Source organism: Cordyceps fumosorosea (assembly GCF_001636725.1).
Source record: "Cordyceps fumosorosea ARSEF 2679 chromosome Unknown scaffold_4, whole genome shotgun sequence".
NCBI lineage: Eukaryota > Fungi > Ascomycota > Sordariomycetes > Hypocreales > Cordycipitaceae > Cordyceps > Cordyceps fumosorosea.
In genome coordinates this window covers 1291581-1306931 of record NW_017387304.1, presented here as the reverse complement: position 1 = coordinate 1306931, position 15351 = coordinate 1291581, and the positions used below count along the sequence as shown (strand labels likewise).

General features: G+C 56.2%; 6 protein-coding genes across 6 annotated transcripts; 5 read left to right on the top strand and 1 right to left on the bottom strand.

Annotated features, from left to right (window-relative positions):
* Nucleotides 1–289: 289 nt before the first annotated feature.
* Nucleotides 290–1197, top strand: ISF_02594 (ubiquitin-conjugating enzyme; the record flags this gene model as incomplete). The annotated part of the gene is made up of 3 exons (XM_018846200.1): nt 290–316; nt 367–446; nt 504–1197. The coding sequence occupies 3 exons, from the start codon at nt 290–292 to the stop codon at nt 1195–1197; spliced, it is 801 nt and encodes a 266-aa protein (XP_018706907.1).
* A 1040-nt stretch (nt 1198–2237) lies between these two features.
* Nucleotides 2238–4844, top strand: ISF_02593 (hypothetical protein; the record flags this gene model as incomplete). Its single annotated transcript, XM_018846199.1, has 3 exons — nt 2238–2568; nt 2672–2869; nt 2956–4844. 3 exons carry the CDS (start codon nt 2238–2240, stop codon nt 4842–4844), a joined length of 2418 nt encoding a protein of 805 aa, XP_018706906.1.
* Nucleotides 4845–5815: 971 nt separating this feature from the next.
* On the top strand, nt 5816–6340 carry ISF_02592 (hypothetical protein; the record flags this gene model as incomplete). The annotated part of the gene is made up of 1 exon (XM_018846198.1): nt 5816–6340. One exon carries the CDS (start codon nt 5816–5818, stop codon nt 6338–6340), a length of 525 nt encoding a protein of 174 aa, XP_018706905.1.
* A 152-nt stretch (nt 6341–6492) lies between these two features.
* ISF_02591 (hypothetical protein) lies at nt 6493–6957 on the top strand (the record flags this gene model as incomplete). The annotated part of the gene is made up of 1 exon (XM_018846197.1): nt 6493–6957. One exon carries the CDS (start codon nt 6493–6495, stop codon nt 6955–6957), a length of 465 nt encoding a protein of 154 aa, XP_018706904.1.
* Nucleotides 6958–8475: 1518 nt separating this feature from the next.
* On the top strand, nt 8476–10295 carry ISF_02590 (hypothetical protein; the record flags this gene model as incomplete). The annotated part of the gene is made up of 3 exons (XM_018846196.1): nt 8476–8810; nt 8901–9500; nt 9569–10295. 3 exons carry the CDS (start codon nt 8476–8478, stop codon nt 10293–10295), a joined length of 1662 nt encoding a protein of 553 aa, XP_018706903.1.
* A 532-nt stretch (nt 10296–10827) lies between these two features.
* On the bottom strand, nt 10828–13851 carry ISF_02589 (Oligopeptide transporter OPT superfamily; the record flags this gene model as incomplete). The annotated part of the gene is made up of 5 exons (XM_018846195.1): nt 10828–13223; nt 13331–13412; nt 13481–13559; nt 13631–13674; nt 13756–13851. 5 exons carry the CDS (start codon nt 13849–13851, stop codon nt 10828–10830), a joined length of 2697 nt encoding a protein of 898 aa, XP_018706902.1.
* Between the last annotated feature and the right edge of the window lie 1500 nt (nt 13852–15351).

The window sequence follows — 15351 nt, the reverse complement described above, 5'->3', positions numbered from 1 at the left end:
GGCTGAGAAGTTGGCACTAGCCACAAAGCCATTTGCCACGCTGACGCCTCGCTCCGGCTCCGTGCCATGGCTAACTCTCGACCTAACATCTCCAAACCTACCTTCGTTTCTTCAAATTGCAGAAGCTGAGCGACTAGAACGACCTGTATCTCTACTTGGTTTTATATTTATATTTTTGTTGATTGCGCGACTAGTCTTTTCTGCCAAAGCTTCTTCAGCTACATATAACTGCCGCCCTCCGTCACGCGACTTTAACCTTCCCAGCGCATTTCGTCACTCTCCTATAGCCATGGCGAGTAAAGCGGCTTATAAGCGTGTATGTACGACTTGCGCAGTTTTCTAGTGATGAAGTGCTAACGTACGCAGTTGACTCGCGAATACAAGACGATATCTGAGAACCCTCCTCCATACATCACGGCTCATCCGTCCGAATCCAATATTCTCGAGTACGTGCACATTTACCTGGTATCTTCTGGTAGAAACTGACAGAGAATCGAATATAGGTGGCACTATATCATAACAGGACCAGAGGACACACCGTACCACGGTGGCCAGTACTGGGGCACGCTGATATTTCCGCCCAACTACCCGTTCGCTCCGCCGGCTATCCGGATGCACACGCCGTCTGGGCGATTCCAGCCGTCGACGCGACTGTGCCTTTCGATATCCGACTTCCACCCCAAGTCTTTCAACCCTGCATGGGAAGTCTCGACAATCCTCATCGGGCTTCTCTCCTTCATGACGAGCGACGAGATGACTACCGGCTCGGTCTCGACCACGATCGTGGAGAAGAAGTTCCACGCGGCCCGGTCACGATGGTGGAATTCGACGGGCGGCGGCTCGCACGCTAAGAACCCGGCGAACAAGGGCAACGTCAAGGCCGGCGACGGAGGTGCCAAGTTCCGCGCGGAGTGGCCGGAGGTCGATGCGGAAAACTGGGAGTGGATGAAGAGCTGCAAGGTGGACGCCCTGACGGGAAACCGTGCGGGCGGAGATAATGGCGCCTCGTGCGGCCCGCAGCTTGGAATTGCCGGCACGAGCGGCCATCAGACGCAAGCTGTCGTTGACGCTGTGGTGCAGCAAAGGGACGCCGGCCGTGGTTGGATATACCGCAATAAACTGGTCCTCGCAGGCGGAGCTATATTCGTCTACGTTTTGATTGCGAGATTGATGAGCGGCTACGGAGGCCTTCCTTAGAGTTGAGGGCCCAGAAGCTGGCCATTACTAGAGCACAGTCGTGACGCATCCACACGGGGGCTCAGAGAAACCATAGAATGATCGTGTTTATAATCGATGGAGCGTGACGACGGTTGAAGAATTTTACAGCGGGACGATTACGATGAGCTTACAGAAGCCAGCTATAGAGATTTAGTAGCTAGGTAGATACGCAGCAGAATTTGAGCATCTGCTAGTGGGCAGCCGAATCGACATCATTTGCACGCGACAATTCTGGAGGCATCGTTGATACAGGTTGAGGCCCTTGTTTGTTTTTAACCAGTTTGCGTGCCCCGTTTGTATAGATTTGCAGGGGCAGAAGGATGGCGAGTGGGTGAGGCTTTGACTGTGGACAGAAGTGCGCCGAAGGCGAGTTTATAAGAAAGTGTAGATGATGGCCTTTAAACTCTGATGCCGTTGATGCTGCTAATGCTGCCCAATGCTGCGTCGTGTCATTGAATAGTTTGGACAGGTCAAAATGGTGCCCTATCGAATGAGACAGAAAGTAGAAGTGGCCCAGGCCCGATTGTTAGTAGGCTGGGCCCACAGCAGATGAAGCCCACAGCGCCCTCCAGGGAGAATATCTCAGCGGTTGAAAGAAGCTGAGCATGCATCTGTATGTACGACGTATCGCTCGGCATTACTCACAAACGTGTAGATAGATAGGCAAGTACTAAGCAATAATTCTCGAGGATTGGAATGCATATGTCACGTTGGTACGGTGCAAAAACTGCGGGCAGCCTCTGTTGCGAGCAAGCTGTAAGCCACTGTAAACGCTGCCTCCCCAGCATGTCCACTAAATTTAGCCTCTCTCCTATGCCCATCAAACAGCGCTTTCGAGCCCTCTCACTGGCCAAGCCGCTGCCGCTGCCGCTGTGGTCCGCCCGCCGCAGATTTCAAATTCCCAAATCTCGCCGACCATCTCCTTCGACATCATCTCTCACCTCCTGCACCGCACCACCTGCGCACCCGTCCCCATCCCAGGGCCGCTTCACTGCAGCCCGCTCGCCGTTCTGCCCGCCATGGCGCCTGCCAACGGCTCGTCCAAGCCGCGCAAGGCCGCTTCTGCTGCCGCTGGTGCTGCTCCTGCTCCTGTGGCGCCTGTTCCGGCGACGACGATGACAACAGGCAAGCCTGCGCAGAAGAAGCCCGTGGTCCCTGCCCTGCCGCTGCCTTACGTCAAGCGCCATGCTGCGGTTGCTGCCCCAGCTTCTCAAGCGAACAAGGCTGAAGCAAAAGCCGAGCACTCGCCCTCTCAGGCAAAACAGCACAAGATCAAGGACACCAAACCTGGCAAGGACGACGGCCCCAAAGCTACTGCTGCGGAGCCAACGTCAGTCGCCAATGGTCCTGGTAAGATATTCACTGCGCCTGTTCTTGCACAGGATAAACTTCACTCGAGCTCATGAACAATCTCCCACGTTATTCCATCTCGCTGTGCTAACACGAATTGCAGAGCCCGCAGTTCCATCGCAAGAGCCGACCAAAGCACTGCCAACCCCCAACATCCAGCCGCAGTCGCCCAACACCGATTCATCCACACAGGACTCGACCGAAGCCGCAGCAACCGCCGTACAAACCAGCAGCGCCGATGCCAGCGCGAAAAGCACTGCAGATTCGTCAGTGGCCTCGAAAGAGCCAAGAAACAAGGCTGGTAGGTCGCACGTCGTGCTCCCCGCTCCAGCGCCTCGTTTGATGCTGATTTGGGTGTGACAACAGTGACTGTGACGAACAACAAAGGACCCAAGCCTCGACCCCCTCCGGCCGTCTCGCCAACTAGATACAACATGCCTCCGCCTTTCCAGCCTGGCAATAGGATGCCCAGCATGCATGCCAACGATGACGGATCCAGGGGTCCTCGACCTCCTGCTCCCAACGGCCACGCTCATGTCCACCACCAAGCCCACCCCAGCAACAGCAGCTTGCATTTTGGTGTCTTCCACGAGTCCCAGAGCTCCAGCCCGGCACCTCCTCACTCTGGCGGTATCGCCCCTCCGCCTGGCATGCCCTACCCTGCTGGCCGCCAGCCATTTGTTGGTCCGGGTGGTAACGGTTTCCCGCCCATGATGCCGTACGGCCCAGACATGATGCCCGTCACGACCTTTGACAATTACGGAAGACCCTCTATGGCTTATGCCCCACCAGAGTCATACCCGCCTTATCGCAACACCTACAACCCGTCAACGCCCCAAAGCTTCCACGACTCTCATTCCTCCATGGAAGAATTCAACCAGCAGCAGTTCGGCGGCGGCCGAGTACCCATGCGCAATGGCGGACCTGTCCCGGAAGAGCAACAGATGCAGGGGAACGCTGGTCGCATGTTTGCCCCGCCCGACTTCCACCGCATGATTCCCAACCCTGGCGTGCCGCCCCAGATCATGCGCCCCAGCGATGATGCTGACCATCTGGCCGGATACGCTCAACAGCAGTTTGGAAACCCAGAGCTCTCTGATTGCTCCCTCGAACTCCGCTACCTAGACGACCGCGCGCCTCCAGTTCGCATTGCTGGCCACAGATTCATCCTGAACCGCTCGCCAGAACTGGCTTCTCTTCTGCGTCAGCAGATAGTGTCGCCAAGCCCGCCCGACCGCTCTCAACAAACTGTGCTCATTGAGACCAATAGCAAATGGATCCGTTCGGACTCGTTCTACATGGCAGCTCAGCGCCTCTACGGGCTGCCCCTCTTGCAGTACTTAGGCCCTCGCAATCATCACACTGACTCGGGTGAATTCACTGATGCTGGTTCTATCGTTGAACAGCTGGATTTCGCACTCTCCTATGCAGCAGCCGGCCAGTTGATTGGCTGGGCGCCCATCACTAAGCGTGGATGCGAGGTGTCTACCCAGCTCATCGACTGGCAGACGATTGAAAGGGTCCTGGAGTTTGCTTTGGAAGGTCATCGTGATCAGGGGACTCACGATATTTACCGATATGGTGAAGGGTCCAAGATTATCCTTGATGCAGTCGTTACATTTATCGTTCACAACTTCCCGCCCACTTTTGAGCTGGACACTGATGTCATTGCTCCCGTGCAGTATGCACGCCTGCCTATGCACTCGCCACCTCCGAGCCTGCCCACAGCCCAACAAAGCATGGCATCGCTGGCAGGTGAGAAGCCGGTAGTGCAGCTTGGCAAGGGACGACGCTCGCAGAAACTGACTAACATTCAGTTTGGTGACCTGACCCTTACCGAAAGCAACCCTACCTCGGCGACCGAAACGCCAAAGGCATCCCGCCCTGCGCAGCCCGTCTCCCATTCCGTCTTATCCCGAATTCTGCTCAACATTCCCTTCACGCAGCTCAAGATGATTTTGGAATCCGCCGGCTCGGGCAACGTTAATGGCTGGGCCAACGCCGAATCGCGATACCGCATTGTCAAGGCTGCAGTTGACGAGCGCGAGGCCCGTCGCATCAAAGCCGTAGATGCTGTTGTTGACGGCCGAGTCCTGGATGCCGATGCGTTGCGTGCCGGCCTGAGAGCCCCTGAACCTCGCAACATGCCGCAATGGGGAGCACTTGGGTGGCATGAGGAGATGCTTCCCTACGGAAACCCAGATGGCCCTTCCTTGGGACGCAAGTGGGCTCCGCTGCCAGCGCCGCAGGGCGTATCTATTGCTGATTATCCTTGATACACCAAGTATGGACATAATGAGATGATGATCAGCCTATGCTGCTAAAGATAAGACAGCACATGAGCATTGCATTTGCGCCTGAATCCGTTGGAAAAAAAGAAAGGACAAAAAGTTAAGCATGTTTTCGGCAACAATTGGGTTCTCATTTGATTCTTTGTATTTGCGACCGGCTCTGACGGATTTATGGATAACCGCCTAGCAGGATGAACGATGGCACCGAGCTCTTAAGCTGTCCACACTCATTGGCGCCGCGGAATAGCAGCCTTGTTTACACTGGCATGTTTTCCATTCGGCAGTCCTACCCATGCCATGGTGTCGGTGGTGTGGCTCGGCTGCGCAAGTCTTGGGCCGGTATTTGAGGATAGGGCGTCAGCTGATGCATACGAGTCTCGGAAGAGGAAGTGTGCGGTGAACGTGGCGCCTGGGGATGATGATGAGGTGAATGGGCGCGTAGTATGGGAGGACTTTTGTTATCATGACGAGAGCCTGCATAGGTGTCTCTGAGAGCCGGTCTTTTTTTTCCTCTCGTTCTTTGTGTATTTTGTTTTCTATGCGAAAAAAATGGGACGATTATGGCAAGGACATCAAGTGGGAGACAAACATTGGCATGCATGTATTTACGCTGAGATATCGTTTGGCTCGGTAACGGACGATGCGTCCAACCACGGTACGATAAATGTATGAATTGATTCGCTAGTAAAAACTAACCAAGAACTCACGGCCGCGAGTGACTCGTGCTTACCGAGGGGTTGACGTGCAGGCAGAGCAGCAATCTACATACGTGGTGTCCGTAGGCTCGTAGACCCTGTTGGCTCTTTCAACTTCATCGTCACACAGGCGGCAAGGCCCTTGTCAGTCACTGTCACTCAAGCAGCAACCGCTTTCTCTCTCATCGCTGCCTAAGCGCCAGGCCCTTTCTTTATTTCTCTTTCATTTTCTTGTAAGCAGAAGGGCGATGTTAAGCCCTCATGTTCTTCTCATCTTCTCCTCGACCCCGACTCAACATAATTTTCAAACACTCTACACTTTCTACTCATTTTCGGCACATCTATTCAAACGCAAAACAACGGGATATCAAGAAAGCGAAAGGAGCCGCTGCCAGGACCGGACTTGCCCTCCACCGAGCTCAAAAAGCCGAGACTTCGTCGACAAGTTTATCTACCTCGAAGACGCGAAGGAGTACAACCAGTACGCGCTGTTCTGGGCGGCGCAAAACGGCATGCTCAAGGTGGCAGAGCGCGCTCTGGGCGCGGGCACGCCGCCGGTGCCACCCGGCGGCTTCCCGTCGCCTCTACTTCCAATCTCACCTTTGCTCACGTCTGACGGGGAAGTCGACTCCTAAGGGTGAGGTGCCAGCGCACGAGAAGAAGGACATTGAAGGGTTCCTGACACCGCTCAACGTTGCGGCCGCGGCGGGGCCACCACGACGTCGTGGCCCTGCTGCTGCGGCATCTTGGGAGGATGGGGCACAAAGAACTCGAGGTGTCCGTTAATCGCGCAGCCAGAAACGGGCACATTAAGACGCTTGAGGTGCTTGTGGAGTACGCAAAGCAGCATGGCGAGGAGTCCCCTTTTTATTGTCCCGGGACGACCGTGGAGCAAGTGGTCCGCGAGGCGTTTCTGACCGGGGGCCAAATTCGGACGGATGGCGGTGCTGGAGCTGTTGTTGGAGACGAAAACGAGACCGACGGTCGTGAGTGTGTCACATCCCCGTTGGTACTATAACCGTGTGTTGAGGCTCGCTGCCGGCGGCGGCCACGACGAAGTTTGGAACGTCTTGTCGGCTGTGCGGCCGCTTGCAGAAATTTACGAAGACCTTGATGTGCAAGAACAACAGATCTACGATGATCTACGTGTGAAAGTGACAGGTCAAGGCTCTAAGGGTATTGTTGAACTTGTTGAAAAGTTCGCCAGCCTGAAGGACGACAGGTGGAAAGAGGCCAAGCTCGAAGGTATCCTCGGATATGCTCTCCGGCGACGCAATATTGCCCTCATCGAACTCTTACTATCATACTCATCAGACGAACAAAGACTTCGAAAAAGGATTTTGGAGGATGGAATAGGTCCAGCTTACACTGAAGAGTTTCAAGTTTGTGGCTCGGGGAGTTGAACGCGAGGTGTTGGAGCGAGTGTTTGAGACGGCCAGGCAGAAGGGAAGGGCAGACCAAGTTCAGATGCTCCTTTCCGCCATGGACAGCGATATTCCGAAGTGTGTGATTGAGGATCCGGAGGCAGCGCCGTATGAGTTCTCTTGAGCTTGTTCGGCTTCTGTTTTCGCTTCCTTCAGAGACGGGAAGAGACATGATAGGAAAAGCGGAGATTTTAATGGCAAAACAGCCATCAGAATGGTCGGGAAAGAGATTTATGAGAATGCTGATGGACGCAGATGGGGAAATCGAGCCATAAAATTGGTCGGAAGAGAGAATTCTGGGAGTGCTGATGCACGAAAATAGGAAAAGCGAGCGACTCGAAATCGCGCGGTTGCTACTAGGCAATGGAGCGGAACCGAATAGGTACCCGGGAGGAAGTACGGAACACTTACTGCTATACTGGGAGGCTTGCGAAAGGTATTTGCCGCTGGTTGCTTGATATACGTGGAGGAAACTTCTCTGGAAGTCTTGGCCAGAGAGTGCATGTTCACGGGAGCTGAGACGATGCTGCTGTTGACTTGCGGAGCCCCCCCTCCTCCCTTGAAAAGGACATGGTGATCTTTTACGACAAGCAGCCGGACACCGAGCGCACGAGATGGCTGGCAAAGGCGTTGGGAATGGTCAAGGTGAAGAGGCCCGAAAACCGTAACTCCAGCTTGCGGTTGTCCTTGTTAACATGGCCAGAGAAGGCGGACAAGTGGAGGAAGACGCTGATGAATGCCTGGTCTGGACATGAGCTGGGAGATGACGAGTTTTTTCAATGTTGAATCATGATAGTGATGACTTTTAAAAGGGACGCCTGTAGTGACGAAACCAATAGACCGCAGAAGATGAGGATGGAAGATGGACATTGGCTTGTCAGACTCAAGACAAGGTGTACACGGCTGCGTCAGTATGGAGCTGCACAGGAGCGGGTACCCATTGTCCACCCCCGGACAAGCTCCCCACAACTGGACTACTAGTTAACTACTCGCTCGTACAAGCTAAGTTATTAGCCCCTTTGCTGAAGCCGAGGCTCTCCATTTGGGCCGCTTGTGATTTCAACATTCCAATCCCGTTTGAGGAGTGCCCTTGTTTTCCCTCTTTCCTTGCTATCACCAAGTTATCGCGAGGTCAAACCCGCCCCGCCATAGAGTCTTGCGTCCAGTTGGACATCCCGAGATCTTCTTCATTGTTTTCTCGGACATTGAATCGGAGCCGTCTTCATTTTCAACCCATCAAGAGACTCCGGTACTAGGCTCGTGTGCTGCAAGATCAACGGCCGCCTTCCACCCCGATTCCCTGTGCCTCGGGATAAGCACAACAAGTCATCTTGCATCCGCCGTCAGCCACGCTACAAATCGCCGTCCAAACCCGCAGACAACCCACGCTCCGATATCGAAGTCGTTCCTTTTGTTTTTCTCACCTCTCACCCGCCAATGGCCACGCGAGTTTGAAGAGACGAAGCACAAGAAACCGAGCAAACGCACATGGAAACAATGTCCGCGCCGCCGCCTGAGGGAGGACCGGGCCGTCCGCGACGAGTCTCGTCGGCCGCAGCGACCGTCGACCCCGTCATGCGCAACGCGCTGCGATACACCGTCTCGCCGCGCGAGTACGCCGCGCTGCACAAGTACATCATCGCCCGGTCGCGGACGCTGCGCCGCAACGCGCCGACGCCCGCCGCCGTCGAGAAGAGCCTGGCCACGACGCCCGCCACGGCCGCGAGCGACTACAACGCAAAGGCCGTCCGGCACGCCCTGCGCGTCTTTGTGGCGTCCTGGGTCGGCATGAAGGGCTACGAGTTTGTCGCCAAGAAGCTGTCCAAAGACGGGTGAGTCTGCGAGCCCCCCCCCCTTACAATCAATGGCCTCTCGAGAGGATGGAACTGATCGTGAGGATTTTTTTTTTCCTACAAAAATAGAAGCGCCCCCGCAAAGAAGCAACCATTCTACAAGTCGCCCGCCCTGCGGCTCTCCCTCTCCCTCTCGAGCATCCTCTTCCTCTACCGGCTGCTCTTCCGCTTCCTCACACGCCTCCGCGCGCACCTGCTGGAGCCCTCGGTCGAGCCGTTCCGGCGGCGCAACCCGCGCACCGCCGCGGCCCTCACGTCGCCGTACGCCCCCGCTGTCGGCGCCTCCTTCGCCGGCCTGGCCTTTGGCATCTACCCGTCGCCGCCCGCCCGCGCCGGCGTCGCGCTCTGGCTGCTCTTCAAGGCGCTCGAGTACGGCTGGGACCTGGCCGAGGGCGAGGGGCTCGTCTGGGGCACCACCAAGCAGGGCCGCCCCCGCGAGCGGCCCTGGTGGTTTGGCAGCTGGCTGCTCCAGCCCCTCGCCTTTGGCCAGCTGCTCCACGCCGCCGTCTTCGACAAGGACTGCTTCCCGGAGAGCTATGGCAAGTTCATCTGGGGCAACTCGCCCGTGTACCTGCACGGCCGCCCGGAGGGCTACCCGGCGGGCCTCAAGTGGCCGAGCAGGGAAGATGTCGTTACCAGCCTGTCCGAGATGGCACGACTAAACTGGCCGTAAGTCGCTTCCCACAAGGGTATGCATGCGTAGTACTTTTGGGTTGCTAACAAGACGTGAATGATAGGGCCTTCATCTCGCCGACCATGTTCCCCAACAAGAAGAACATTCTCCCGCCCACAGTCACGGCCGTGTCGCCGCTGACCTCGCAAGCGCACCCGCTCATCACTTCGCTCTCCTGCGCCGCCCTGCACCCGACCGACCCGTCGTGCACGCGCACCTACCTCACCTTTTGGCTGCGGTCCTTCCCGCCCGTCGCCCGCTTCTTCGTGCTCTTCTACTCGGCCGTGACCGTCGTGCCCGGCTTCCGGCGCTTCTACCACGACCCCATCGCCGGCCTGCAGCGCATCCTCGCCCGCTCCGCGCGCATGACTGCCTTCGTCACCGGCTCCCTGTCCACAGCCTGGGCTTCCATCTGCTTCTTCCAGACCTACCTGCCGCGGCACCTGCTCGCGACGCAGCGCTTCTTCCTCGGCGGCTTCGCGGCCGGTCTGTGGGCGTGGATCGAGCGCCGCGGCGGTCGCATGGCGTTCCTGTACAGCGCCCGCGCGAGCGTCAACTCGCTCTGGAAGGTGGGCGTGAAGCGGAGATGGTGGCGCGCGGCCAAGGGCGGCGACCTCTGGGTGTTTGTGCTGGCGCTGATGATTACGGGTGTCGTGTACGAGCGCGACGCGAAGGCGATCCAGCAGAACTCGTTCCGAAAGGGCGTCAGCTGGGTCCGCGGCGAGGGCTGGCGGGACTGGGCCATCGAGGAGGATGAGGAGGAGGACGAGACCAAGGAGAAGGAGGAGTAAAGTGTGGTGTTTACGGAAGACGGAGTATAAGCATGACGTGGCGAATCTGAATATACCTTTCTATTCATGGGGTTTTACGGAGAGTTGGAGTTGAAAGAGAGAGAAGGCTGCATTTCGACGACTGTTTCCATTAGGGGTTGTTTTCTTTTGTTTCCGCTTGGGCGTTACTGGTGGAACAGTGCTTTGAACGCTAGAAGTTGCGAGAGTTTTCGCTGATGAACTGGCAATAGAACCGCTTCAACCATGCGGATGTCTTGAGCAGGATTCCAAAACAATTTATATACATTATATGTGTTTCAGCTGTTATATACAGGTGACTGATGAGCGTCATTCGTAACAATTTATATATATATATATGCCATTATGTGGACTAGGTGGCTGATATCGTTGACAACATGCGGCATCAAAACATCCAAAAAAAAAACACGCCTCATCTCCAGTCATCTCATTTCCCCAACCAGCAAAAAACCAGAAAAAAAAAAGAGAAAGAAAACATCAAGCTCATCAGCCCGGACACCAAAGGCACAGCAACTCAAGGAGCCGGAACCTTGGAGTTATCCCACCAAGGGTAGAAGCGCTCGCCCTTGGCGAGGTGATGAAGGGTGCAAGCCTTGGCCTCGCAGCCGACCGAGACCTGGGTGTTCCCCCACCAGACAATCTCCTTGTCGACCCACTGGACGGAGAAGAGCATGATGATGGCCGAGATGGCAATGGCCGCGGACAGCGAGGCGGAGAGGACGAAGTTGTACTTGGACCAGAAGGCGAGGTAGCGGCCGCGGATGAAGATCCAGGAGAACCAGGCGACGGGGACGGCGCCCCAGGCGAAGGAGAAGCTGTACGGCGCCCACTGCAGGGAGCCGGCGATGGCCGCGACGATGTGCACCTGGCGGACGGCGCGGCTGTTCGGCATCGCCTTCTTGAGCGCCCAGAACGCGACTACCAGCAGGATGCCCGCGGGGAAGCCCATCAGCAGCCAGCGGTACTGGCCGTCCTTGCCGAAGACCTTGATCGGCCCGATGGTGCCCCAGAGCACCGAGGCGGTGAAGAAGGTGTTGGGGCCGGGGCAGAGGAAGCGCATCGGCGCGTTCTCCTGGCAGACGTCGCGGAGGTCGATCTGGAACTTGAGCACGCCGGTGCAGACGAGCGTCGAGATGAAGGTGGCGAGCAGCTGGCCCGCAAAGGTGACGCGCGGCGGGATCTTGACGTAGTGCGCAATCTTGAGGTCGTTGGCAAAGGACAAGGCGTGGGCGCAGGTGACGTAGCCGTAGGACTTGAAAAAGTTCATGGCGAGCGCGTTGCCCTCGACGATCATGCCGCCGATGAACTCGGCGAGCACGTTGAGGGTGACCTCGATGCCGGTCATGGCGGCGACGATGCCGACGGGGACGACGAAGATGAGGCACAGCAGGATGCCGTAGAAGACGACGCCGACCGAGGTGTAGGTGGGCCAGACGGCGATGCCGACGATGCCGAAGACGATGGAGATGAGGAGCGTGCCAAAGTACCACCACTCGGAGACTTCGGGGTACGCGGCCATGAGCCGGTTGTGGACGTCCTGGTACTCGCCCTCGTTGGCGCGGATGGTGTCGTCGGCGGCCCCGCTGACCACGGTGGCATCGGCACCGGTGCTGCTGCTGCTGCTGGCGGCGGCGGCCCCGCGCTTCTTCCACTTCAGGCCCTGCCAGAGGTTCTTGAAGCCCATGACGATCTCGTACCGGTGGTAGAGCAGCACGTGGGTGACGATGGCCGCGTAGACGGCGAAGAAGAAGCCGTAGGCGAGCGACTGGGCGGCGCCCATGTACGGGGCCGAGTACGCCTTGTACTTGGCCTCGTCGTACATGCCGTGCGAGTCGAGCGTGCGCGAGACGTTGTAGAGCTTGCCGTAGTGGTCGTAGATGCGGTTGGAGATGATGGGCAGGTAGCCGGTGTTCCACGTGTTGGTGTACCAGACGGCAGCAATGAGGAAGCCTGTGATGAACATGCCACCGACGGCGTTGAAGGTCGAGAAGGAAGGAATCATCAGCGGGTCGGTGGTGAAGCAGATGATGTTCCAGTCAAAGGTCGGCACCGGGTTGAAGAGACCCAGTCCGTTCTTCATGCCCGTCCAGATCTCAAGGTTCAGGTTGTTGGGCGCGATCCAGGTCATCCAGCTAAAGTAGGAGAGCACGGAGAAGATGTAGTTGGGGAACCAAAAGTACACAAACATGGCGCCAAAGGTGACGAGGAAGAAGTTGTAGCGCGAAATGTTCCACATCTTCTTGAACGGGCCCGGCACGCTGTGGTTCTCCTCGTTGTGGAGCGCCGAGTTGAGCGAGATGGTGACGAGCGACGAGGGCCAGACGCAGTACGACGGGTAGACGAGGAACTTGCGCGTCAGCCCAGCCAAGCCGTAGCCGATGAAGTTGGTCGCGAAGGCGTTGCAGAACATGTAGCCAAAGGACCGGGCGTACTGCTGGTTAAAGTACTGCGGGAGGACCTGCACCCACATGATGTAGGCCGTGTAGGGGGTGCTGCGGGAGGTGTTGGCCATGATGGCGATGAGCATGTGCTCCTTCTTGTTGAAGCGGCCGGGGTTGAGCGGGATGGTGCGGCCGCCGGAGAAGGGCAGCGGGATGTCGGCGTTGGGCATCCAGCGCTCCCAGGCCTTGCCGACGGGGTAGGCGAGCAGCTGGGCGACGTTGGTGTCGAACCGGATGGAGGGGTAGCGGATGCTGAAGAGCTGGTTGACGAAGGCGAGGAAGACGGAGAAGATTATGCCGATGGTCCAGGCCCGGATAGTGGAAACGGGGAGGGACGGATTGTCGTGGTTGTCAACGGCGGCTCGGACCTCGGCGTAGGGGCTGTTGTTGGTGATGAGGGCAGCCTCGAGCTTCATTTCCTGGATCAGGTGCTCGTGCTTTTCCGGGTTATCGGCAATGTCCTCCTTGCCTGTGATGCCGAGTTGGTTAGTACAAGGTGTCTGTCTGTCTGTCTGTCTGTCTGTCTGTCTGTCTGGTCTGTCTGTCCGTCTACGTTGGCTGGATCGGGGGGCTTACCGAGAAACTCCTTGATCTTTTGGAGAGTGACAAAGGGAAAGTTGGGGTCACCATCGTGGATGAGGACGACATTTCTCATCATCTACCAAAATGTTAGTGTGTGATGATGGAATGGTTGGCTCGTGAGCTGGTAATTGACCGACTACTTACCTTTTGCACTGTCTCGAGGGACATGGAGGCTGCAACCTCCTTGGCTTCCAGGATGTCATCTTCAGTGGCATTGAGATGGCTGTGGGAAGTAAAGCTGTCAATATCACAAGCATCTCCAAATCTGAAACAAGACCAACAACTACAACATACCCTTCCAATGTTTGGGTGCGGTGCAAGTCTTCCTCGTCATAATGCTAAGGCGCAAGGGGTGACGGGTTAGTCGTAGATGCAGATGGACAGCCAGAAGAAGGACTGAACTGAGAGCAAAGACTTACCACGTCAGCCGCGGCGTCGTGCTTCTCACTCAGAACACCGCCATTGTTGGGATCCTGAGAGCGAATCTCGCGCGGTTCATTTACCGATCGCGCCATGATGGGGCCAATTGGACTGGCTGGCTGGCTGGCTGGTTTGCTTGTCTGTCCTTGCTGAGTCTGTCCTTGCTGAGTCTGTCCTTGCTTGTCCCTTGCTTATCCTGGCTCTCCAAAAGGCGGAAGAGAACCAACTGTTGAGCCCAGGGTTGGGATTGTTCAAGACAAGGAGAATTCTGGGGTTGCTTTTTTCGACGGGAAAGACAGGACGGGAAGTCAGAGCATCATATAGTAAAGTCTAAAAAAAAATATTGGCAAGGGCTGGGCTGTGCTACCACGGCTGGTTGGTCATGAGGTAGGTGAACCATCCATGTATCCAGCTAATCTGTACCTCCCCCCCTAAAGCTGGACGGACGGTTGTGCAACGCCAAGATCGCGGGGACTCACTGTGGCTGAAAAGAGGGCTTGCAATTAAATACCTGGTAGTGGGGGAATGCGCTGAAGGCAAAAACAAAAGAGATCTCGGACTTGAGCTTCCTCAGTGGGTGTAGTAGGCTGGACGGAGTAGACTGGGCTTGCTGGTTGCTTGCCGAGCCCCTAGACAAGCGAGCGGGCGCCCGGATAACCTGGTTGCCAAGGGGTCTTTTTTATTTTTATTTTTATTTTTATTTTTATTTTTTCGGGGGGACTTTGTGCTTTGTGGCACTCTTATTACATCCCATAATACATAGTACATGAAAGGAATGTTTTGCTGGCAGTTATGTACTTGTTTTGTTGAGCAACTAAGTGAATAGTGGCTAGTTATAGTGAGAGTTTTGGATCTGGGGTCGAGTCGAGTCGAGTGCTCCGACACTATGGAGTGAGTAGTGTCTTGTAGTACTCCGTAGTTACCAGGTGCATGCCACTCATTTCGCAATGTGCCAGTTATTTTCCGTCATGAACGCATAAAGACTAAAGACACATCTGCTTCTACGGATGCTTGAGCTCCATTTCCTCGTGATAAAGCTGGAACTTTTGTCCTTGCCGTCACGCCATGGCTAACCATCTGATTGCCCGCGCTAAAGAACCCGCCTGCTGGAGAAGAGGAGGGCAGCAAGATCGATGGGCTCCAGCAAAAAGTAGGTTAGATGCATTGAGCTTATCTTGGTTCTTATTCTCACTATTATTACGGAGTAGCTATGTAGCTAGCGAGTATTTTAGGATTTTTTTTTTTTAGGGACACGGGCTGGCTCCGAGGAACCCACCACGGCTGATCAGCCAGCCTGCACCGGCAAATCGATGCACGCAGCCAGACATGGAACCTTGGCGGTCTCTTTGCTAAAGCTGAAGGACAGGCTTACCACCTGGGTGGCATGCAGCAAGGCAGTATGCGTAGTTGAGGCTGACAAAAGACCAGCCAGATGGGAACTTGTGTGAGGTAAACCAGGGCGGCGGGGGATCCTTTGCCACAGCGCGTCATGATTGCAGCAGGAAAGATCCCGACAACAATCCGTACAGATTGTTAGTTTAGAAAAAGAAGAGGGAATAATTGGACATGCACAGGGCACCCCCCCCCCCCCCCCT